The sequence below is a fragment of the Theobroma umbraticum genome, unplaced genomic scaffold (assembly GCF_002168275.2).
Source record: "Theobroma umbraticum cultivar Fairchild unplaced genomic scaffold, ASM216827v3 scaffold_204.0, whole genome shotgun sequence".
In the NCBI taxonomy this organism is placed as follows: Eukaryota; Viridiplantae; Streptophyta; class Magnoliopsida; order Malvales; family Malvaceae; genus Theobroma; species Theobroma umbraticum.
Genome location: NW_018397267.1, coordinates 4,524,244 through 4,549,250, shown reverse-complemented (window position 1 = coordinate 4,549,250; position 25,007 = coordinate 4,524,244). Strand labels below are relative to the sequence as shown.

General features: G+C 36.4%; 4 protein-coding genes across 4 annotated transcripts; 1 reads left to right on the top strand and 3 right to left on the bottom strand.

Moving 5' to 3' along the window:
- Positions 1–943: 943 nt before the first annotated feature.
- LOC110424189 (uncharacterized) lies at positions 944–5,000 on the bottom strand. The gene is made up of 4 exons (XM_021438712.1): positions 4,776–5,000; positions 4,577–4,679; positions 2,841–3,024; positions 944–1,380 (listed from the first exon to the last, which is right to left on the bottom strand). The coding sequence occupies exons 1-4, from the start codon at positions 4,857–4,859 to the stop codon at positions 1,296–1,298; spliced, it is 456 nt and encodes a 151-aa protein (XP_021294387.1). The 5' UTR covers positions 4,860–5,000; the 3' UTR covers positions 944–1,295.
- A 567-nt stretch (positions 5,001–5,567) lies between these two features.
- LOC110424650 (putative phospholipid-transporting ATPase 4) lies at positions 5,568–11,984 on the bottom strand. The gene is made up of 11 exons (XM_021439265.1): positions 11,443–11,984; positions 9,661–11,153; positions 9,442–9,552; positions 8,937–9,213; positions 8,201–8,289; positions 7,951–8,035; positions 7,364–7,573; positions 7,078–7,203; positions 6,737–6,835; positions 6,465–6,656; positions 5,568–6,355 (listed from the first exon to the last, which is right to left on the bottom strand). The coding sequence occupies exons 1-11, from the start codon at positions 11,851–11,853 to the stop codon at positions 5,693–5,695; spliced, it is 3,756 nt and encodes a 1,251-aa protein (XP_021294940.1). The 5' UTR covers positions 11,854–11,984; the 3' UTR covers positions 5,568–5,692.
- A 2,403-nt stretch (positions 11,985–14,387) lies between these two features.
- LOC110424479 (putative galacturonosyltransferase 5) lies at positions 14,388–17,007 on the bottom strand. The gene is made up of 6 exons (XM_021439049.1): positions 16,655–17,007; positions 16,427–16,542; positions 15,923–16,033; positions 15,691–15,841; positions 15,040–15,311; positions 14,388–14,882 (listed from the first exon to the last, which is right to left on the bottom strand). The coding sequence occupies exons 1-6, from the start codon at positions 16,916–16,918 to the stop codon at positions 14,639–14,641; spliced, it is 1,158 nt and encodes a 385-aa protein (XP_021294724.1). The 5' UTR covers positions 16,919–17,007; the 3' UTR covers positions 14,388–14,638.
- Positions 17,008–17,509: 502 nt separating this feature from the next.
- LOC110423913 (nucleotide/nucleic acid binding protein) lies at positions 17,510–23,896 on the top strand. The gene is made up of 16 exons (XM_021438336.2): positions 17,510–17,697; positions 17,927–17,999; positions 18,085–18,192; positions 18,298–18,412; positions 18,577–19,262; positions 19,360–19,491; positions 20,068–20,157; positions 20,261–20,378; positions 20,742–21,065; positions 21,673–21,737; positions 22,008–22,182; positions 22,295–22,399; positions 22,487–22,588; positions 22,673–22,846; positions 23,223–23,354; positions 23,434–23,896. Coding segments are annotated over exons 2-16 (2,514 nt in total). The 5' UTR covers positions 17,510–17,697; positions 17,927–17,997; the 3' UTR covers positions 23,620–23,896.
- Positions 23,897–25,007: the final 1,111 nt, after the last annotated feature.

Here is a 25,007-nt window from a genome sequence, read left to right as displayed (position 1 = left end):
AGTGGCAGAAATGACTTACCACACATCTTCAAAAATAAGTGATCCAAGCCATGCCACTGCCCTCACTCATCACTTTCTCCTCTTTTATGTATATGCATATACATGTATTTTTTTAAGTTTCGGTCCCCAAAGGGAATCCCATGAGCCCCATTATGGAGATTTTCGGTTTTATCAAACCGTGCAAGCATTAAAATTTGCAGTACAAGTTCCACGATCTACAACACAATACTGTAGAAAGTGGACTCTCCCATAGCCCTCTTTTGACTAGCGTAAAAGCTTTACCTTGACTGCAACCAGTCGTCTCTTCTGTGGCATCAATTTATTATCTCAATGTGAGACGCTTCTCCTTAATAGCTTAAGTCCAAGATTTGATATCATGAACGTGTTACTTTTTTCTAAATTCTAACTAACTTCGCTGCTTATTTTATAACAAGGAAGTATTGAATTCATCCAAAGGATTTGACTTTTTTTAGTCACAAACACATGCTTCTTTAATTCATTGATTCTGGTTTATTTCAAATTTAAAAATTTACAAGCACATGAACGTGTAACACAAAAATATTCAACATATATATATATATAAATATATAAATATTTTGACAATAGAATAGAAAGTTATATACCTATTTACCCATGTACGACACAACAAAGAACGGAATGACGCTGTTTCGGTGATTGGAAAGGGTCGGTTCTGTACACAATATTAAACACATTTATAATCACAAAAGTTATATTCAGAAGTTTTAATTTGGAATTAGAATTTTATTTTTTAAATATTTGGATTTAAAATTCTTGAAAGTCGAAATTCAATGTTTGGATGATTATTGGATTTGAAATTCAAGATTTTAAACACGTAATTTCCAAATTCTAGATTTGGACTTCACCAAACAATGGATTTGGATTCCAAATCCAAATCCCTTCCCTGGAATTCAAGATCTCAAGCGACCCCAAAGAGAAACGGATATATATATATATAGACGCTCACCCTTGTCCAGACTCCACAACATTTGGCAAATTACATGATCAAACTTCAAAATCCCCTTTTTTAAACTAAGCTCTTTTCCCATGAAACTCTCTCGCTATATGCTACCTGAACATCGGTTGACAAGTATACAATATTATTTTGTAGATTATAAACATTTGAGAGAATAAAAGATATAACTGCAAAAAATTGACACAGCGTAGCCAACAAGGAATTTTGAGAAGAATGCGACTATCTCTTTATCATCAACCTCATCAGTTATGACATGCTTTGTTTCTTCAACTTTGATGAGATCAGATGTCCTGATCTTTGACTAGCAGCCTTCAGTTTCTTCTTTCAGATCTGATGATGATCTAGGTCTTTTACTACTTCTATTAGCCGCATCCTTCGCACGTGGTCTTTGCACAAGAACAGGAACCAACACAAACCCAAAAAAAATCCAAATCAAAGAATTAACAAACTGATCATGAGACTTAAGCCCAGCAGATTCCAAAGGCACCAAATTATTACAAGACACAAAAGAAACATAAGACTCCTTCATGTATTCACAAAACTGAAGTTCTCTGGTATTGAAGACAAATATTAAACTAATTCCTTGTGTAGGACAGCTTTCCACATTCTATCAAAGTTCCATATTATGAGCTCCAACATCTTTTGGTTGTAACTTAGGGTTCATGTTAACTAAGGCTCCCTTCGAAAAACCAAAATTGACTTCTAAAACAAAATTATTTTCAGTATGAAAGCATTTTCCAACAAGTATTTTCTTGTGTCCACCATTCACCAGAAAACTTTTATCATCACTGTCCAGTGCTACTATTGTAAGCACATAACTAACAGCCAAACATTTTCTAAATCACCAGTCACAATCTTGAGCTGCAGCAGATTTACAGAATATAAATTCTTAAAAAAAAAACAGTAGAAAATCTTCTCCTATTTACATCACCATTGCCATCTTCCACTCAAAAAGAAATCATGCAAAAAATTACTCAATTTGAACTCAAATTTCGGTTGCAGTCAACCATAAAATCTCAATATATACCCATCACCCAAATTGACATAAATCCAATGAAAAAATGAAGCTCCTCTTGTTAGTTTATGTGATTGTGCTCTAAGAATTTTTTTTTATTATTAAAAAAAAGGTTGAAATGAAGGAGGTTTAGGGGTCTGGAGGGCTGCTTTAAAGCAAAGAGATGAAGGAATACTGTGACCTCCAGGTATTGCAAAACTGTCACTGGTAAGCCTAACAGCGATGGTGCAGGAAGCAATGGTGAGGGAGACGAGTAATGTGAGAAATAGCCTTTTGAGAGAGAAACAAGTGGAGGGGCACTTGTCGGAGGAGGAGAAGCAAACAAGGGAGAAGGAAAGGGAGATCAGAAGATGGGAAGGGAGGAAGGCGAAGCGAAAGGACGTAGCGTGGGGGTTTGCTGGCATTGGGTGAAGAAGGTTGGGGGTTTAGGTGCAAAGGCAAAGAACCTTTGGCTCTTGGATATTGTCTTTCGTTCTAAAACAATAGAAGACAATTTCCTTAATTTGGGCCTTTTTGCTGTTGACCAGAAATCCACTTCTGGTTGACCATGTCAATTTTTGACATCCAAACATCACAAAATGAGGAAAATGGCTTCCGGAAGCTATATTTCCTGGTTATCAAATGAAACCTAACATTATTTCGATTGTGACTTCTGCAATATCCTTCTCAGATTTCTAGGTAACATTAAAACAAAACTAATTTATACTTCATCATAAACCCAACTGCTAATTACCATAGTGAAGAAGATGCTGACTATTGGTACAAAAATCTTGGATGCACTCTTAATGAGGAAATTTAAAACTAAATTCTAAAGGATAATCTTAAACATACCTTTTGCAAAATTCTTTTCTTGTATTAATAGCAATACCTTCCTTTAGCTCTTCAATGCTCATCATACCATCAAGCTTAGATTTTAATAGATTGGAACTATCAATAAATGCAGCAGACTCAGCCACACCAGAAACAATTGATGAGTCCTTAACCTTTTCTTTGAGATATTCCATCAAAATGAATCCTGAAAAAAGTTCAGAAGAACTAGTCAGCGAAAAATTTTCAGAATTTAAGAATCAAGATCAACGATATGTATAATGGAATAACAAGCAAAATCCAGAGGCTAGATTTGTAACAGAGAGCAGAGAAACTGAAATATTGCAAGGGCCCAGAGAACAGAGATGCAAAAGTGGTAAATATACAAGGGTCTAGGATTAAAACCTACTACATTCTCACCAAAAGCACTGCAATATGCCATCCAAAATCGCCGAGCAAATAAAGCGAAAAAAAAAAGAAAAAAAAAACTTTTAAAAGCATCTCCAAATGTTGGTTCAACTGTAAATCCCCTATGTGAAGTTTAAATACAAGACAAGAGTGCTGCTCCATAATCAGTGCCTAAACTATTCCTAGCTTATGAATCTCATGTGGGTAAACAGAAAAAGATTTAGGCCATATAGATCTTCTGAAATTCTAAAATGTGATCGCACTTGGATTGTGCGAGTCCCCAACAAGTCAAACACAAGAACATATGAGACACTTCTCAGGTGGAGATGTTTTCGCAAAATAAATTGATATCATTCAAGGCTTCAACAAAGCAACCAACTGCAGGGAATATAAATGAATTCACCTAAAGGACAGACAGTAACATAAATAATACATACAGTAGAATACACTAACTTACTTTTTTCTGCAAGGAGTTCCATGTATTAACTTAGTTTACACCTCTATAATAAAAGGATGCAATTTAAAGAGTCCTAACAAAAGACAGCAATGTACTGTTACAAGACCTGAATCACCCCTATGAACAGTTATTCTTGGATCAAAATGGCTTCTTAAGAGCAATTGATAGAAAAACAGGTCTAGTCTACATGCCAATACAGTATCACTAAGTTAACCACAGCAGTTTTCCTTTAAACATCAAGCATATGCACGCAAAAGAAGATTATCAATAGTGTTAAATAAAAATGCTAAATACATGATTAGCAGAGAAGGTGAAACTTTTGTCAAGTGTTTATCTTGTTAGTAGCTGGGGAACAGAAACATAATTAACATTTCAACAAACAATTGTGTTTAAGCTCCTATATATCAGCTCCATCTACTAACACAAAGGATACTCCGATTGTATTTGAAAATTTTTCTCTGAAAACACAAAAAGGGGTGGCAGCATGATACCAAATAAATGGATCAAATGCTCACGTTTAGACCCCAACAGGAGTAATCTGATTGTCCCAAAATGATATTAACAATTCGAAAAAGAAAATAAATAACAAGCATTGACAAACTACAGAACTTAAATTTCACCCTAAAAAGTGCTGAATGTTGCAACCAGCAAGACTCTATGAAGGAGCCAATGCCACCATCTTTTCACAATAATGCTTGCATTAGCTAAGCACAGACATGAAACAACCCAACATGCAATGATAAAAAATCCAAAATTCTCAAAACAGCATTAAAAAAAAACCGCAAGCTTGTAATAATAAAAAAAGAACCGTAAAAGCAGAAACAACCCATCAAAGAAAATTATCAAATTAAGGCAAGTTTGAAGCAGAAAAAGAAACAAATGTATAAAAAAGTACCAAGGGCTCGAAGCATCTTCAAATCAAATTTCTTGGCTAGCTGTACATGCCCAAGTACCCTTGCACGTTTCATGGCTAGCATCTTTAAGCTAATCAACAAATCCTGCAAATTGGGTTGAGATTGATTTGGGTTAATGCTCAATTTACATACAGATTCTCATTAAACAAAGAGAAAGAGACAGAGAAAAAGAAAACTCACAAGCTCGGATTCAGAAAGGGAACAAAGCCAACTGACATCTTCTATGCTATTATTTCCTAAAACTTCTTCTTCTTTCTCACCCATATAAATGGAAGGAAAAAATTTATTTATTTTGCGTTTAGAGTTACAATGGCACGAGTATGATGGAAAAGTTCGGCAAAGGTTTTTCGTTTCTTTTTCTGTATTCTTCCTTTCGTTGAAGCTTTATAAAACCCCTGCAGAGTCAAAAAGAGAATCCAAGAAGACGGCGTAGGTTTTTTCTCTCCTAATAGTTTCGGCCGAACAAAGAGGTTACTCGGGTTATGAAATTGGGCTTTGAGCCCATTAATGTCTCAATTGGATCTCCCAAAAGCATTTGTAATATTAATAATTTATAAGCAAATTTTTGAGTTGAATGTGATTTTTTTTGGTTTTTATTACAAGTGAAGACTTTTTTTTTTGGAAGAGGTATTACAAGCGAAGACTTTAAGAAGAAAAACCCATGTTTTTTTAGTGAATATATTAATGAATAAAAATAGCCAAAAGTAATAATCAAATGGTAACACATCATTTTATGAATGTTTTTGGTAATTTTATGTTATCCATTATAGAATAAAGTAATCCTTATGTTTCAAGTTGTTTAACTTTAACTTCTATATATGATTTTGAGCAGATATGCATATATATAGTCTTGGAACAAAGGTAACGTGAATATATTTACTTTCTTTTATTTATCTATTAATGGCTGAAATATAAAAGGAAAAGACAGAGACAAAGATCATTGCATAGAAAACAAAATTGATATTTTACATTCAAATCGTTGAATGAATTAAAGAATGAGGAAGTTTGATATCATTCCTCTAAAAGGCAAAAGCAAAAGGAAAGTAGTATTAGGAAAAGGGTACTGCTGGTCTTTCATGTTTATGTTGGGCTGCTTGTCAGAGATCATCTATAAATTGATAATTCTTTTGATGCAATTGTTCTTTGAATGACAAAACTTTTGCATCAACTCTTGCTGAAAAACCAATGTGAGTAGATCTCTGGGAGTTTCTTTGCTCCCTTAACCACATTTGATTATCTGTGACGATATCTCTCTTGAAGCAGTACTTCATTTCTTGGATGATATGATCGTCCATGGGATAAAATGATCTTTGAATGACAATGTGTGTGAAGTAAGGAAGAAGAGAAACAATGACGACGAGCAAGGTAACCATCCAATACAAGGGTGCTGGTCCAATATCTTCAATGAAGACCTGAAATGCGTTCCCTGATACATATGGAGGCAATGTACCATAGAGTATCAAGAAAATGTACCATAACAAGATGCTGCCCCATATGGAGAGATGTTGGATCCAAGTGAAGTGGCTTGTGATTAGAGCAATTTGACAATTGACTGTCCAGATTATGCAGGTGTATGTTATGGCACCAAGAGAATTGATATCTGCTACATATCCATTTTGTCGGAATGCACTAGGAGAAAGGATGTAAACGTTTGCCAGGAATATGACTAGAGAAGTTACCACCCCATTCAATATCCAGCCAATGATGCGGCTCCAGCTGAAGTGTACATTCCTTGGCCCTTGCTGGTAAAGGGCTGGAAACTGTTTCATTTCAGAAGAAACAGAAGCGTTAAGAGAAGCTTTTTTAGTCAAGAAAATCTGTTGATGTTTGTGAGATCAACCTTTTTGTGGCGGTAATTTTTTACTTTACCTGCAAGCATACATCTGATGAAACATCCTGTTCCAGGACTCCTATTGCGATGACAGGCAAGGATGTCAACATCACATTGAACATTGTCATATACCAATCATTGTACAAGACCTCCCCAGAGAAACTTGTGTATAATTCATAGTAGAATAGGGTGAGGCCAAATGCAACATTCTTGTAGACAAAGTACAGAACCTATAACAAGTCGGCATAAACATTAAGAAATACGTTATGTACATACATTAACCAAAATTTAATAGAAATTCAAGATTTACCATCTTTGCTATTCTCTGATAACACCAATGCCCATGAACTATAAGTAATCTCTCCAGGAATCGAAATTGAGGTAGTGAGAAGTCACTAGCCATGACTGCCTGTAAGTGATAATCCAAGAAAAAGAACTTTTAGCTCTAGTAGGAACTGCATCTTTGCATCTCTATTGCGCTTCATCCATATATCCTTTATATCCTTCTAGTATATTTTATTCTCGAGGAACACTTGTCACAGATTTTATGTTCACCAACCAAAGTTGATGACTGAAAATGGAACTTCAAATTAATGCTGAAGCCTAAAGATTCCTTGCGAATATTGATCAAAATGAATTCTGAAACATTACCTGCATTCCTTCCATACCACTGATCCCAACTCCAATATCAGCTTCTTGAATCATGCCAACATCATTTGCCCCATCTCCAATTGCAAGAGTTGTTCTGCCCGTATATTCCTTTACCAATCTAGTGATCTGTCATAGACAGGTTTAAGCTCTAATTAGAGAATATTATGAAGTGTAACTGATGAAAATCATATCATTTGAAGATGACTATTGAATTAGCTCCTAATTTAAAAATTATTCAAACAAAGCGCTTTCAGAAAGTAATAGCAAACAAAGACAAAAGCCATACCAGAGCTTTCTGTTTCGGGGACACTCGGCAGCATATGACAGAAGCACAATTAACAGCCAATTGTAAGAACTGATCCTTCACGTCCCCTCTCAAAGCAACTTCAAGAGCTTTTCCATCCACAATCAAAGCAAATGGAGCCTCTTTGTTTCTTTCTTCACACATGACTTTGTAAGAACTTTCAATTTGGTGCAAAATATCTACTTTCATAGCCTGCAAGGCTAGATAAAGGTGATGTTATTACCAACCCCAACTTTTACCAATTCCGTAGGACAGTGTATTAATTAGATATCGTTTAGATGAAGCCTCAGCAGCAAAATGTCATTCTAATAATACCATGAGCATTCTTTAGAATAAAATGCCTAGTGCCTACGAATGTGTAAAGTTGTACCAAAAATCAGATTTGAGTAGTGTTTCATATGGCTTGAGAGATTGCAATTGAAAGGTAACAAAAGCTGGTAGTGAAGAGGAAATTTTTGAAGTTTGGACAAAGATCAAAAGTGTCTATGTTATCTCTGTTTTCAGAATTGATATGAGGGTGATCACATACAATATGATATAACATAATGCCTGTTCAAGTTAACTTTTACCTTTACTTGGTTGTTAGACTCTGCTTCTCTGCTAAAACTCAAATGGAATTGTTTCATATCCTGACGGAGTAAGCTGCAAGCAAATCTGCCAAAATTGGGGAAAAGCAATAACAAATCAATGTAGTTAAGTAAGGCAAAGCAAAAAAACCAAACAAAGAAGTATTAGTACTAATATTCAATTTGATATGATACTTTATTTCTATCTAAATCAAAAGAATGCAGAAAGTTATGGAATTGTGATAAACCTCACCCTATATTTATTGCCGTCTCCCTCTTGTCACCAGTGAGCAGCCATATTTTCAACCCTGCTTGAGCAAGTTTATCTACACACTCTGGAACCTATAATGTTTGTAAATGAAATAAGCAGTGAGTTGCGGGGAACTCATGTTGAATTATGCAAACAAAATGCAGTTTTGAGTCTCAAAGAAATCTCTCCCTGGTAGATCAACTAGCAAAAGCAACAAGCAGAGCCCTGCAGATGGTCCATTGAAATTCACAGCACACACAACAATTAGAATCATAACAGTTTTCATTTTGCTTACATGCTGGAAAATCGGAGTTAGCCAACAAATTTTTATTACAAATGGAGTCCTAATATTCCTGTCACCTCTAGTGGCATTTTCTGATTGAGCAGTCAAAAAAGCTGTGTTCATAAATGACTAAAGAATTTAAATAACCACCAATTTAGGGGAAAAGTTTTAAATAATTTCAATGTCTCTTCAGAATTTAAGTGCTCTTAATAGGTGAAAACCACCTTCTGGCTTGTTTACTAGACCAATTGAATCGTCCTTTTTACTGAAGTTTTTCTGTGATCTACATAAATTAACGAGGTTTAAGCTCGAGAACATGCACGATAGAGGATAGCTGCAACCCCAAAATATAACTAGTACCAAGTTTTCAGTGGGTCAGATACTTTCTCCAGTTCTCTTCTCTTCAATACAAGCAGAAACTCATAGAGATGCTCACGAAAGAGGGAGATAACTAACCCCTTTTTGTAACTTGTCTTCAACTGCTGCGACCCCCAATAAGATTAAGTCCTTTTCTATCATTTCTGATGCTTTCTCTAGTAATTCTTCTCTTTCAGTACCAATTGTGGTTTTGGCTTGCGTAAATATAGTGTTCCAACATTCATACTCAGCTGCCTCAACTGTCCGGTAAGCCAATGCTAGAGTGCGAAGACCATCTTCTGCATAATTTGAAAGGTGCGAAGTTGTTGCTTGCTCGTAGGTCCTACCATTATCAGCTAGTCTATCGAAGATTGTGCTGAAATCCAACCAATAGAAAAAATATGAGATAAGAGACATTGATTTCAATTGAGTTGATCTTTAAGTTATGAAAATTCAATTATTAAAGCTAATCAACAAAATAGAGAAAGAAGATAATGTCATTAACTTAATTGTTAGTCACTATATTCTGTATGTAAAGTTGCTTTGGCATGGAAAATTGTTGTTGGAGTAACACTGCGAAATTCAACTGGAGTGAGAGATATACCTGTCTGCACCTTTGCAAAGTAGAAATATCTGACCATCTTCGTTGCTCACTATCACAGACATCCTCTTACGTGAACTACTGAACTCCAAAAGATTAAGTAGCTTGTACTCCCTGAAGATAACGTTGATATCATATTTAGGCATTACGATTTGAAAGATACTACTTCAAGCATAAGGAAATTTTCAGAAGCAAAGTAAATGTTGTAAAAACAAAAGTTACCTTTCCACCTCCATCCTAGAAGAGGGGTCAAACTCCTTAAGAACCATCACTGATTGTGTTCTTCTGAAAAATTGGAACCCAAACTCTTGCGAGGCAACGAGAAAAGCTACTTCTTCTGGTGACTCTGCTTCATACCTTAGCTTATTGATTTTATCATCTTCAATAGGTATGCCTGTATGACACAAAGCCATGACTCTAAAGAACATTGTAAATTCCAATAAACTGGATCCATGTATCCAGTTCTTGTTCAAAAGCCTGTCATCTCTAAAGTTGAAACCCTTGATAACAGATTCCTCCTCGGAAAGTCTTGAATTCCCTCTATTTGTATTATCCAGAACTTCTCGGCATCCGAGAACAGCCTTTTTAGCACTAAAATCGGATACTGGGAATTCAAATACTTCATAGCTTTGGCTTATTCCATCGGACTCATCAACACTGAACTGACAAGCATCAAAATCAACATTCATTCTTTTTGATGCAGCAAGGTCAACTTCAGTTACATCACCCCCATATGAAATTCCAGCAATTGAGCATTTCCTGAACTCCATCTGATTACATGTCAAAGTCCCAGTTTTATCAGACAGTATCATTTCTACCTGACCAAGTTCTTCATTTAAATTTGAAGTCCGGGCTTGAACTGACTTGCATGTTGCTTCATCATACATTTCTATATCCTTATTAATAAGCATTGCTTGTAAAACTTTGACAACTTCAACGGAGACATACAAAGAAATGGGGATTAAGTAGCCATACAATATGAGGGCCCGTATGAACTGTAAAATAGCAGAGTTTACTGGCTTTGATGGATTGAAGAACTTATCATTATCTTTTTGCCGGTTGGAGGCCTCAAGGTCATGGACCTTATTGTCATCTGGCAACTGCAGGTACCACCAATCAACCATGTCGTGCCTTATAAACAGCGAAGATCCAATGGAAGAAACCAAGGAAAGCAACAGAAGCATTGAAAAAAGAAGGTAGATAATGCGATCCATTATTCTCTCTATCCGGCTACGTTTAGATGGTGACCTTGTGGAGTTCTGAACTGCTTTCGTATCATGTCCACTAAAGATCACCACTCCATAAATGTAATCAGTGTTTCGGAGTTTTGAATCTCTTAAAAGCACTTGGGAAGGGCACAAGGGATAGGATCTATTCTCAAACTCTAAATTCCCCACAAAGGTGTAAAGATTAGGATTCGGATCCTCACAACGGACAATGGCCTTGAAATTCCTGAATTCTTCATCCTCATTCAAAGAAAGAGTGGCTTCTAAGCATCTTTTAATTTTCAGATTCGTTTCTCCATCAAGGTTCATGGTCTCTACATAACAAACACCATCCTCATAGCTGGAAGATATTAAAAGAAGATCACTTGGAAAATATTCATCTTTATTAACCTTTACAACATCTCCGACCCGAAGTTCCTTCCACAACTTATCTACAAATGCTCCATTGCTCGCATGAGCCTTTACAGTTCGATTGTTTACGTCCAAATCCTACAAGCAGTTTTCAAATAACATGATATATTCCACCAGAACAAAAATAACTAGGTAATTGTCAAGGACAGATATGGATGATGATAGAAAATTGTTCAGGAAGCTTATCAGACCAGATAATTTTCCAGAGAAATCAAGTGAAAGAATCTTTCAAATAAATAATAAAAATCCATAGTGGAGAAATCATGTAAAACTTCAAATGTTGGAAGAGTACGAAACAACAGATTAGGAGAGTTGAATAGAAACAAATATAGGCCTAAAAGAAGTGACATGTTTAGCTTGAAGTTACCTGCAAAAATCTATGCCAATCTTCCACAGCCTCTTTGAGCATGCTGATTCCCACCACAAACACCAAAGGAGCGATCAAACTTGCTCGTGAGAAAGGAGCCAAAGAAAGAAGCGACAGTACTGCTGCCAATAGAAAATAGAAATTGGCAACTCTTCTGAACTGCTCAAAAAGTGCTCTTGGAAGGAAAGTCAGAACGTTGTATTTAGTTGTGGATGTATAGTTGTGAGGGTACTTGAAAGGCTTTCTCTTGTGCAGGTGAGGTTCGTTGCAGAAAACTACCCGAGAAAATCCTGGCTGGCCGATGAGCTCTTGAGCGGAAGATGATTCGGATGTTGAGGGCCGCAAGCATGCAAAAGTATACAGTTTGCTCCATCTAACCTTCCCTTTCCTTCTCCTGGATGAGGCTGCCATCTTACCAAGTTCCCAAGTTCACCTCCCCTCTTCAACAATCTATCATTTCCTCAACTAAATGAAAAGGCTATGGAAATCATATTGACTGATTCATGATCTTATTGCCCAACCATGGGACGTTTGTTGCTCATCCCCCGACGGACCTGGCCCCTTCAACAAAGAAACCACAGATTCCAACCATTGTCATCGTAGATATGTATCTATCATGTACAATCAGGCATCAGACAACTAAACAATATTCATCGAAGTTTTGTCTTTTCTTAACCGTCCCAGCACTTATTTTTATGTAATTCTGTCTTTGTACTTTCTGAGAGAGAGAGACTTCCAATGCTGAACTTTGGACTTTCCTAGATCTAGCAGGCCTTCAATTAGCCGCGTTTCACGGATTAATAACATTTTCCTCCCTGATCCTAAGATTTGTCAGCCTTCCATGAGAGCCAGATATGCAAATCAATCTTACCTTTCAGTGTACTTCAAAATACCCCAAAAGGTAAAAAACACACGGTAACTGCATGTTCAAGGCAGCTAGTCAACTTGATTATATTGTATCAATTAGAATAGCATCTAGATTCGAGAATTGAATCTTGGGAAGGTTTTTACTCTTTTTTTTCCTTCAAACCAAAACCAGTTGGTCAACTTCAAGGTGTCCAAAGAGCATCTTACCGTGCACTGATTATTCATTACGAAAAAAGAAGAGCATAATTAAACCATCGTGCTGATGTGCCTCTAGATTCGAGTTTTTACATTCATAAAACGATCTATTTCATGTCTTATTACATTCTCTTTCTTGAATGTCAATCAACCCTTTTGGCCTCAAAGACAAATAATTCCATAGAATCATCCGTGTTTTATTATATTCATAAAATATCCTTGCTTTCATTCTAAATTATATATGTTACCCCGCCCAACCTCCAAAGCTGTTTAGTGGACAAAGAAATTCCGTTGTTAAGTAATGTACAAATCAAAGTAGACAAAGAAATCATCATAAACTGTGGCTCAGTGGACACATGGACAATACTAGAGTTGCTTCAGGATAATGGAAGAAATTTACGTCCCCTTAGTTGAAAACTAGAAATATTGAGACCCCACTGACCTCTCCCCAAAGAAAAAGGAAAAACAAAACAGAATACGGATTCCTAATAGGCCTCAGCAGCTGCATAAACTTGAAATGATCTATTGTTTAACTTTTCCACATTTCGAACCAAAAAAAATGTACTGTTTCTGGCAAAGAGACGACGACCGATTTGTTGGGAATAGAATTGAGAAGCAGTCAAAAGTGTAGAAAAGGGTAATCTTTTCAATTCATGTGTATTTATTATATCCAGGTTCATTCAATGCCGCTCTTGTCAAAGAGCTTTGCGAAGAGCCTAGACAAAAGATAAAAGGGAAGCTTTTGCGTAGAGCTTGCCGAATTTCTAAAAACCTCAACAATTAGTTAAACAAGTAAACAGACTTTGAGTGTAACGGTTATATATTAAATTAATGATATTAAGTACCAATGCAACTAAAACCTCCATGGGAAATAGACGAAGACACAAGGCAGCAAGGTGATGACTGATGAGTAGTCAAACCAATTGGTCCCAACATAAATGTATGATAAATTTATTGACGGATTCTAACTTTATTGCATGGATAACTAAACAAGGACATCTGGATAGAGCGATTGCAGCTAGGTAAGCCGGCTTCTATGTAAGCATCTAATGCCGCTGCAATAGGAAATAAAGTTACGAATTTGTAGATACTCTTGGCCTTGAGCTATGGATGGCCATGGTGGCATGCGCTCTTTGGAAACATGTTGTTGATGTCATTGACATGCTGAAAGACTTCTCAAGTAAGAGAAAAAAAATTCATATGGGAAATACGACCAAATACCTTCTACACTAACTGATTATAATTGTGAAATGATGATATATATTTTTCAAAATAATAATCTCAATAAATTAATACCCTTAGAGCATTTGTAATTTGTTATAGTAATTAAGACCCAGAAATAATATCTTATCCCATTCATTGTACTTAATGCACAAAACAGCTTCTCCATAAGCGATTTAATTAGGAAATGCCCTTTTAAGCATCAGATGTTTATTTATTGCAAGAGTTGCAACAATTGATTATTGAAGGAAGTAATCTTTGCTTACTAGATTTAGCACCAAATGATGTTTTAGCAGCATCGAGGTAACATTTCCAAATTAACCATTAACCATAATGTCCCCTTGGGAACTTTAAATCAGATATATAGCAGAATAAAGCTATATTTTCTACTACCTGATCAGCAGTAATTAATGTCACACCGCAAAAGAACAATTTGTTATAAATCCAGTATCGAACAGATCAAACAATAACAATCCCAAACTACAAAGTACCGACATTATCCATCATGTGCTTTTAAGTCATCACCTGACTTAGGTAATATTACTCACCTAAAACAGAAGTCAGTTGCCAACGCTTGAAGAAGAACCCATGTACAAATTTTTATCTCAAGTAAAAGTAATGTTGTATACCTATTATAAGACAGTATAGAATTTACATTGAAGTTCAAATTAAGCATAAGCACAAACTCATTTAATAGAACATTGGTTATATCTACATTGCTTAAATACATCAAAGATCACAAACCATAGATCCCAGTGTGTTCAGTTTAACAAGATAAAAAATGCACTTTCAATATATGGCTGCTATCAATGTCCTTGTGCTTGATTTGGCTTATGCAATTAAGGCCACATGATGCATGACATTGAAGCCATTCAGCTTTAGAGTTCTACAAGAATGCCACACATATGGTATTCTAGCTGACCAAGATCTGATTTGACATTGAAGGAAGGTATTTCATCCATAAATTGCCATGAGATGACTCTGGGACGGTGTCATTTCTAAATTCAGAGCAAACAAGCTTTGGCCCATCATAATGAATGACCATACTCTTTTCTGTGATTTCTAGTGATGCTGGCTCCTTCACCAACCAGGAATTTGAAAGCTTCAGATATCTGTTGTAGAGTGCTAATGCTATTGCCGGATTTCTTTTACTGCTCCTGCATATTATAAACACACAAAAGGTAAAACTAAAACAATCTTTGAAGAAAATAACTAAGTAATGATAGCATCTTTTATGAAGAATTTTATGGCAGATCACCGCCAATTGTAAATATTATCATTAGTAGTAACCAGCAGAAGGGAAGAGTAAGAAACCTGTCACTCCAATTCAGAACTTTACTCCACCATAAGACAGCCTCCAAAGACTCCTTCTGCAATTTCCTTGCATCAATCAAAAGCAAACTTAAGTCAGGCATACATGCATCCTTCTCATAAGGTGTCACCGATACCCATGGCTTTGAGGCCGATCTTTGAATAGCATCTAAAACATCTGAGTTCACGTAGCTGTTCAGCCTTTTAGAGCAGTCCTCAGCAGCCGCAATAGCATGGGTGCTTAAGTCAATTCCAGTCAGTTCTTCTACTTTTCCCTGCGATACAAGCAGAGTATGATAAAAACAAATACCAAGAAAATGCCATCCCAATAAGAAAATAGCAAATTGATACTGATTTGTGAGGGAGATTTTCCCACTTAATGTAATTATGTTCAACCACAAATACCATCAGATGACATAAATTAATTGACTATCAAACCCTGTAAGCATGTAACTGCCCTTCTGGGTAAGTTAAGCACCGAACAGCTAAAATATGGTTAGAGACAACATAGAATTTATTTCTAGTGCATAAGAATGCCATCACATGTGAAAGTGTTTCAATGTTGCAAACAGGGAGAGAAGATGCTCAGAAAGAGACTTCAGAAATTAAGTAATTTGTTCGCAAGTAAATTAAGATGGGAAAGAAGGAACCAACCTTCAATATTAGATCGGGTGAAACATATATGAATTTTCTCAGTGACTGGTGGACACTTGGTATAACAAAAGGTGCTATTTCCGCAAAATTGAAACTGGCATATTCTGCCTCAGAAGTTGCAATCCTAATTATGTCTTTCACTTCCTCTTGCCTACATTTTGATAATAACATCAATAAGAATCAAGAGATGGACTTTGCAAGTGTGTATAAAACAAAAAAACCAATATCTTACCCATGAAGTTCAAGGTTTGAATCTGGAAATAATACTTTCAACTTATAAAAGGAAACTTTGTCTTTATTCCCTTCGGGTGTAAAGAAATGAAACTGAACTAGGTCTGGATATCTGGATATTAAGCAAGCATAGAAAAATGAGTAAGCAAAAGCAGAACAGTTGGTATTAACCATCAGTGTATGTCCACCAATTTTAATAGGATTGCAATAAGCACACAACTTCAATTGTATCCAAGGGATCTTACATGAGCAAATTCTGATCATTATAATCAATCATGGTCTTGCAGATTTTGAGTAAAGTTAAGCCTCAAATGTTGAAGTCAAAATCTTTATGGTAACAAAAAAATTAAAAAAAAACAAAACGAAGAAGGGGAAACGCCTATTGCTTATTTAAAATGCATAACACTGCATTGCTCTAAGGATCATTCAATGGTCATATGAAATTCAAAATTAATGTTGGCACCCCAAAAAGCCAAGAGAGTTGAAACCAGGGCAACTTTGATACCTTGAACTCGAAAGAGTTGAGTTGGCAAGAACCGCCAGCACTTTAAGGTCCAAACATTCCATCCATGAAACAACATGTACCATACCGTCCTCTTCATAGCTTCCTTCACTCTTTGACTATTTTGATAATATTGAGAAAAAAAAAAGAAAGAAAGGAAACAGAAAAAACGTTGGGATTTATAATTATTGACAGGAAGAACAAGAACCGAAAAGAGAAAATTGGACTTACAGTCGAAGAAGGAGAGGAGTGGGGGTTAAGCGGGACCCAGTTTCTGAGAGGGTCCGAGGGGTGGCGGAAATGGGAAGCGGGTAAGAATTGGAGGAGGCCGAGAAATATGATGAGCCCAAACGCGAGCAAGCGAATGATGGGTTTTGGACTCGGAGCCGGACCTAGGTCGGGAAAGATGAGTCCAGGATTCCTGGAATTGTCAGTGGGTTGAGTTGGTCTCCTGTTAGAGGCAGAAGATCTCCACGGCGTGTACGAGGAAGACATTGACTTTTGCTTTCCAACTTTTTGTATATTTGTTTACCAACTCTGCCACTCTTTGAAATCCCCGAAAAGCTCGCATTGTCATTGTGACTTTGGACTTCTTTCTTTTGTTTTTTTGTTTACCTTATTTTTTTATATATATCAACTTCTTTTTCTTTTTTTTTTGTTTTTCTTCAGGCTATGCTATATTATGTACATAAATGCAATAAATTCCTTATAGTTCCCTTATTTAAGTCCAAGACATATCCATAAATGACAGTAAACGATAAAAATTACGACTAGTATATAATAAGAAGAAATGGTAATATTTCTAAATAATATTGCTACTGTGGTTTAGCTCTACATATATGAGAATTAATATTTTGATTGGGCCAGGCCAGGCTTAAAAAGGTATTGCCCAGGTGGGCCCCATATATAATGGACTTAGTATTGGACTAAAACCTTTTAAATCACCCGACCCTTGTTGGCCTTCTTTCGGCCCGTAATAGGCTCGGCTCAAAGTAAGAAGCCCGTAGGGACTGTTTCGTAAGTGGACTGTGGCCTGGGATTGTAACGGGGAAAATTGTAACATTCCATCGTCTTATGCAAAGTAACTAAAATTTTGTTTAGGCATTCCTGCCCCTACTACTACCATCGAGCTCCTCTCCTTCCACCGTCGACGCCACATTGGTCTTCGTTCATCTCTAGTAACGCAAACCTAGCCAATCCACAGCCTGGTTTTGACACCAGTTCCGCCTCATTTTTCCAGCCAAATCTCGTTGGACTCTTTCCTCCGTCGACAGGTAAGTACTCGGTCTTGAAGACCTTCCCTTCACAATTTTTTGGTTGTATTTGAATTGATATGAATTGTTCCAATCACTACTTTCAATTGGAAGCAGGCAATAAAAGTACGCCTCCTAAAATGCTCTTTGGGAAGGTCTGGTGGCTAATAAATTTTATAGCAGTTTATTCTAGTTCCTTTTGCAAAGTTTCAGACTTTGAGTTCACTGACTCAGCGACCGTTGTCTGCAGGTCGGCTTTTAGAAACAAAGAATTCTCTCGAAAAACGGGGCAAACAGCTTAACTCATTCCAGAAAAAAAATATGTAAGCTTTTTTTTCTTTCAGTTCTCTGCTAAATTTTTAAAGAGTACTCGAATTCGATGATAATTTTTTTTTCCTGCCTTTGAAGGTCCAGAATATGTGTGAAAAATCTGCCGAAACATGTAGCAGAAGATCGGCTAAGAGAATTCTTTTCGCAGAAAGGAGAAATTACCGATACCAAGCTTATGCGCACCAAGTAACTTTCACTTGATTTTTACGTTCTTCTTTTTATACTTTAGTTTTATAATTTATTGGTGTTAATTGTTTCTTAATAATTTTAAAATTTAAATATTTAAATCAGAGATGGAAAGAGTAGACAATTTGCATTTATTGGGTACCGTACGGAACAAGAAGCTGAGGAAGCTATCAAATACTTTAACAAGTCTTATCTTGATACTTCTAGGATCATATGCGAGGTCTGCCACTGTTTTCTTATCTCTTTTTTTTGTCTTCATTTTCATTCTGTAATTTATTAATTTAGCTGTATGTAGCTAAAGAAAGAAAGATGATATAATTATTGGAGAAGTGAATTTAGTTATGAAATATTAGTAGCAAAACCTCCTATTTTGCTATCTTTCAGATTGCCCGTAAAGTTGGGGACCCCAACACTCCCCGTCCATGGAGTCGGTATTCTTCAAAGAAACAGGAGAATGTGACTGAAACTGGGAAAACAACAGCTGGGGGTGCAAGGTTGAGCATAATTGATTCTAAAGGAGGGAAAAAAGTTCTTGAAAGCAGTGAGAAGGATGACCCACAACTTCAAGAGTTTCTTCAGGTTATGCAGCCAAGGGTTAAGTCAAAAATGTGGGCAAATGACATTGTAATCGATACTCCAGCAAATCAGAAAAGCAAAGTTACCAAGAAAGAAGCTATAGCTGAGAAAGTAAGCAGACAGACGTCAGCTTCAGTGGATGCTGAGTCAGATGAAACCATCATTGCATTGGATGATGATGAAACCAAAGCATCGGACACTCTTGCTCGTGATGAGGTTATTTCTGATATGGATTACTTCAAGAGTAGAGTGAAGAAAGATTGGTCAGATTCAGAAAGTGAGGAAAATGATGATGGTGATGATAGTGATCAAAAGGGAAAACACAATGCCCTCTCTGAGGATGTTATCCAGGATCAGATTCAACAGGGTTCTTCCAAAGGTGCTGATGATGAAATTATTGATCCAGATAATCCCTCTTCAGTCTTGAAAGATGATAGAGATGAAGTCCTTCAAAGTGGTCGACTTTTTGTTCGTAACCTACCATATACGGCAACGTACATTTCTCTGCACGCACCTTTTTTTTATCTTTTTATTCAGCTTATGGCCATTTTCATATTAATGTAATTTCCTCTCTTGATTCTCATCTAACAGTGAAGATGAGTTGACAGAATTCTTTAACAAATTTGGTGATGTCTCACAAGTCCATCTTGTAATTGATAAAGATACAAAACGTTCCAAGGGGATTGCCTATGTTCTTTACAAGGTTCCAGAATGTTCTGTGAGGTATATATTTTATTTTGTTTTAGTGGTGGTTTTGATGCTTTGAAATTTGGCAATGATGATTTCAAGGTGTGTTAATGCATACATGCTGAAGGCTTATAATTGTGACATATAAGGATTACATTTTCTAGTACAGCTTCTACGTAGTGTAATTTTCTGGTTGTCACCCTTAAATTAAGGCTTGCATAAGGGTAAAACTCATTTCTGGGCCCATCAATTTTGTCAACTCTAAGGTTTCTCGTGCGTTAACAAGTCGAACTTTTCAAAATCCTATTTTTCTACTCTAATTTATTTATCATAAATTATAAGATCCATTGTGCTTCATCTTCAAAAGCTTAAATGAAGGTTGATGCCCTTTGGGGCTTTTATTTGAAAAACTCTGTTCTCTTATTTCACTAATAGAAAGAAAAACTGGTCATTCAGTTTCCTTGCAGTGTTCTTGGCAAACTATAGCCTCTTTTGGTCTGTAGCTCCTTTTCCATCCCACTATTTGCTGGCAGAAGGGATATATTCTTGCTTTGCAATTTTATGATATGCTATATGAGCCTCTCAATCTTATTGCCTGTTCAATTTTTGTAGGGCCTTAGAAGAATTGGACAAATCAAGTTTTCAGGGCAGATTATTGCATGTTATGGCAGCAAAATTAAAAAAACCAACAGGCAAACAAGAGTAAGCAGCACCAGTTGTAATCAATCTCTATAGCCTTCTAGGTTTCAAATGATCCTTGCTTCCCATAATTATGGTCATTAATCTAACATAGATTTCTCTGTAGGACCGACACAAACCAAGGTTCAAAAACCTTCAAGCAAAAGAGGGAGGAAGAAAGGAAGGCATCTGAAGCTAGTGGGGACACAAGAGCATGGAATAGTCTATTCATGCGCCCTGATACGGTATGTTTTATTGAATATATCACAGAATCTTTCTTTCTTTTTATAAGATTAGTCCTCAGCAGTTTCCCTATGTTAGTTGAATTTAAAGGATGTTCCTGATTTTTCCCGTTGATTGCGAAATTATTTAGCCATTCCCAATCATCACTGATCCTGGCATTGCAATTCACACATTCTTTGACTAATTAACTTAACTATGTTGGAAACTTTACCAATGGATATTGAATATCTCCTATCCTGCTTTGGCCTACTGATAATAGTATTCTCACATTTTTGGCTATGATTTACTGAAGTGCTTCTAAGTGTTCTTTACATCATTATTTTATTATTGACCTCACTTTCATCCATTTTCCTGCATGTTAATAGGTTGTTGAAAACATTGCTAGGAAATATGGTGTGAGTAAGAGTGAGTTACTTGATCGAGAAGCTGATGATCTAGCTGTGCGTATCGCTTTGGGGGAAACTCAAGTGATTACAGAGACAAAAAAAGCCCTTGCAAATGCTGGTGTAAATATCTCTTCTTTGGAAGAAGTTGCTGCTGGTAAAACCGATGGCATGAAAAGGAGCAATCATATTCTGTTAGTCAAGAACTTGCCATATGGTTCGTCAGATGGTGAACTGGCTAAGATGTTTGGAAAATTTGGGAGTTTAGACAAGATCATTCTTCCTCCAGCAAAAACATTGGGCCTGGTATGCATATATGTTCTAATTATAACTTTTAGATAGATTTTGGTTCTTCAAGTTTAATTATCTGAAATGTGCAATTGGCAACTGTGGTCAATATGTGGCACAATCCTCTACAATATCCAGTTTTCAATTTAATATGAACTCTAATTATATTTTTGTCTACTGCAATTTGTTTAACAACTGTTAGACCGCAGCAGTTTTGCATTGCCACACAATCTGAAAGGGAGAAAGAAAAATGAAAGTCTATGTCTTGGGAGCTGGGATTTAGATAAACTGAACATGGCTTTGTGAAGTAAATTAAAGGAATGTTTTAGTAATATTTCACATGTATAACAGGAGGTAATGAGTTAGTCAAGCATCATCTTTTACACTGTTTTGTTGCCAGTGCCGGCATCTCCTTGTTGGGAGCATGTTAGGTTCTGGATAGAAATTTTTCTGCTCTTTCGTGGAGGGGCCGGGGGGTACTTTCTTTTTTCCTTGTTTTAAAACTTATAATGTTGGAACATGTAAACTGTAAAGAACTGTCAGAGTTAATGTCAGGATAAGTGGCTGTTGAAAGGCATATGACTCTTTTCTCCTTTATTGATGTTTTTGGTGCGTGGGATTTCAGGTTATTTTCCTTGAACCAGCTGAAGCTCGTGCAGCATTTAAGGGTTTAGCATACAAACGTTATAAGTGAGTTTTTTCCCACTCTTTTAGTCATTAGGTGAATCTCTTTATAACAATTCAGAAAAATATTATGCAGAAACATTGATTAAGTCTCAAATTATCTTCCTATATTTACTATGTGTTTGATTTTAAGTGGTGCCTGCTTAAACCGGATGGTTGTTGGCGGACTTTACATATGTTTCTTAGGCACTATAGTGGCTTCTACATTTAAATTCTTCAAGTAAGCTAGAATTGGTATTAATGGAACCTAAAATTGGGTTTCTTCCGTTAATATAGGGATGCTCCTTTATACTTGGAGTGGGCTCCTGACAATGTTCTTAACAAGAGTTCAACTTCCGAGGGTGACAAAAAGAATAATGCAGCTGTTGGCGAGCATGATGTCAAGAGGGCAATTCTGGAGCAACATGTGGAAGGAATTTCAGATGCAGATATTGATCCGGATAGAATTGAGGTTCAGCATATGATTTAAGCTCCTTCTTGATTTTCCTTTACTTTGCCCTCTTCTCTTTCCCTTGATGCTGTAATAGTTGCTTTGTTTACTAATCTTTGCTTTGCTACCTCAGTCACGGTCTCTATTTGTCAAGAACCTTAATTTCAAGACTTCTGAAGAAAGCTTGAGGAATCATTTCACTGAACATGTGAAGGAAGGAAGCATACAGAGTGTCAGGGTAATTATTTGGATAGCCAGAACTTAGTGTACAGAGCAGTCAATCTTATCCTTCCAATCCTTATGAGTTTGTCATGTCCTTTGCCAGATAAAAAAGCACTTGAAGAATGGCAAGCAAGTCTCGATGGGTTATGGTTTTATTGAGTTAGATTTGGTGGAGACAGCAACCAATGTTTGTAGAGACTTACAGGTAATTACAATTAATATCGCAAGCTTCACAAACATAGTTTCATCAATTCAAAGTGCAGCTTTTTGATACCCCTTGCTGTTTTAGGGAACTATTTTGGATGGGCATGCTCTTATCTTGCAACTTTGTCATGCCAAAAAAGTAGAACAAGCAGTGAAAAATGTTGAGAAGGATAAAAGTTCAACAAAGTTGCTTGTAAGAAACGTAGCTTTTGAAGCAACAGAAAAAGATCTGAGACAGTTATTTAGCCCATTTGGCCAGGTATTTTTTTATTTAGTATATTATATTTATGAATGATTAAGGACGACATCTCCCCATTACATAACTAAGACTAGTTGTTATCATTATGGTTTTGATGGCTCAGTGCTGAACTGTTTATTGAGCTAACTATTAAGCCACAGAGGCTAGGATATATACAAGTTTGCTTAAGGGAATGAATAGAGCAGTGAATGGTTAAACATTCTTTCAGAACCTTGCAGAGTAAAGAATTAAAAAAAAAAAAAGTGATACTTGATGAGCTTGATTTAGTCACAATTTGGACCAGCTTTATGTTCATGTTTTAACCAAATTTGCAGTTGTTGTTGTTTGCTAAAAGTTTTATGTCTAGTTTGACCCTAGTTTTCTTTTGGTTGTTTAGATCAAGAGCTTAAGGTTACCAATGAAGTTTGGAAACCATAGAGGGTTTGGGTTTGTGGAGTTTGTTAGGAAGCAAGAGGCTCAAAATGCGCTTCAAGCGCTTTCAAGCACCCATCTTTACGGTCGTCATCTGGTAAGTCATGTCCCAGTTTCAACAAAGTTGCATGTCCTGTTTCAGGAGCAACAGCATAACTACTCTCGGTGATTTTCAGGTGATTGAAAGAGCAAAAGAAGGTGAGAGTTTGGAAGAGTTAAGGGCCCGAACAGCTGCTCAGTTCACTGATGAACAGAACGGGTTTCAAAACCCAACTAGGTTATCCAAGAAGAGGAAGAACATGGAATTCTTGGATGGTGACAGCAAGAAGTTTGAAAGGATCGTGGACTGGCGCTTGAAGTGAATCATATAATGATGCAGTGGGGTGGGGATGACTCGCTTTTCTCTTATTTCTTTTCCCTCCCATTTGTTATGTTAGCTTCATTTTTGCTTGTTAGAAGCTAGCATCAATTTTGTAGGCCTCTTTTGCCTTTATTATTATTTTTTTATTTTTCTGAAAAGTAAATGAGCAAAGTGTAAAATATAGGTACTTCACTTTGTGTAAATTAACCACTTTATATCAGCGTTTCTGCCTTCTCTTTTTACTGTCTTTTCAATAACAAATGTTCTTAGTTCTTATATTTACTAGCCACGAACTTCTATTTTCTTCGCAATCATTACCATTTTCCAAAAGTTCTGTTAATTTGGCAATGAATGTAAGTGGAATGGAAGTCAATTGAACCTTTTTTTTTGTGGTAAAATTTGTGAATATGGTAGAAAAAGTCGAGCAGCTACTACAGGTGAACTGATCCCGACCCTTGTGTTTTCTCTGGGGGCGAATGTTCACAACTCTTTCCCAGTGTTGAACAGTAGCAGAATATGATCTGTTTGGTCATCTTTGAGTTTTGGTCTCATAGAAATGCAAGATTTCTGGTTTGATTGAATCAATGATGGGTCCCAATGAGTTAAATCAATGCATAGATGGAGAAAATTAGATAGCTTCTTGTTTTCCATATATTATCTCAGTAAGTTAAGAAACTTAGCAATGTTTTTCTGGGTCGGGGAAGAAAGAAAAGCGATTACTATAGAAGACAATGTTTGATAACTTGATGGAGTCAATAAGGGAAATCAGACGAGTTGGTGTTCAAGCGACTGGGATCCTCCCTTATAGAGTTCCAGTGGTGCTGAGGATCATAAGTAATCCTATTCTATGGAGTCAAAACACCAAATGACACCATTGCTTTATGTTGCCAAAAACAGAAAACTATCCTTTTTCAGTATACAATTCTTGGTTTATATTCTTCATCTTTTTACTATGACTAGAATACTAATAATCTGAATCTGTAAAGGTGCTTATATTTCCTTCTCTATTAACTTTTTACCATGACTGGTACTGAAAATTAGCATAAATTTTTCTTTCTGATGAAAACCCTTTTGATATAATCAGAGTTATAAGCAATTAAAACAAAGACAAATGGAGGAGGGAGATTGCATTGAATTTTCTGTTAGCTATATCCGCTGCACAGTTTCAACAACGAAAAGTAGTAGTAATTTCACATTGAAGGTGAGTGGTGCGTATGTCACTAAAATTACAGCGAAAGAAGAAAAAAAGAGGCAAAGAACATCAGAGGGTGAGACAACTGTATCAGATTGCAACTCCTTCTGCGCGGGCTTTGGGAGTAACTCCGATCGGTATGCTTCTGCCCTTACCACCATGCTGCAATATAAAACCAAGAAGAGACATGGCCGTGT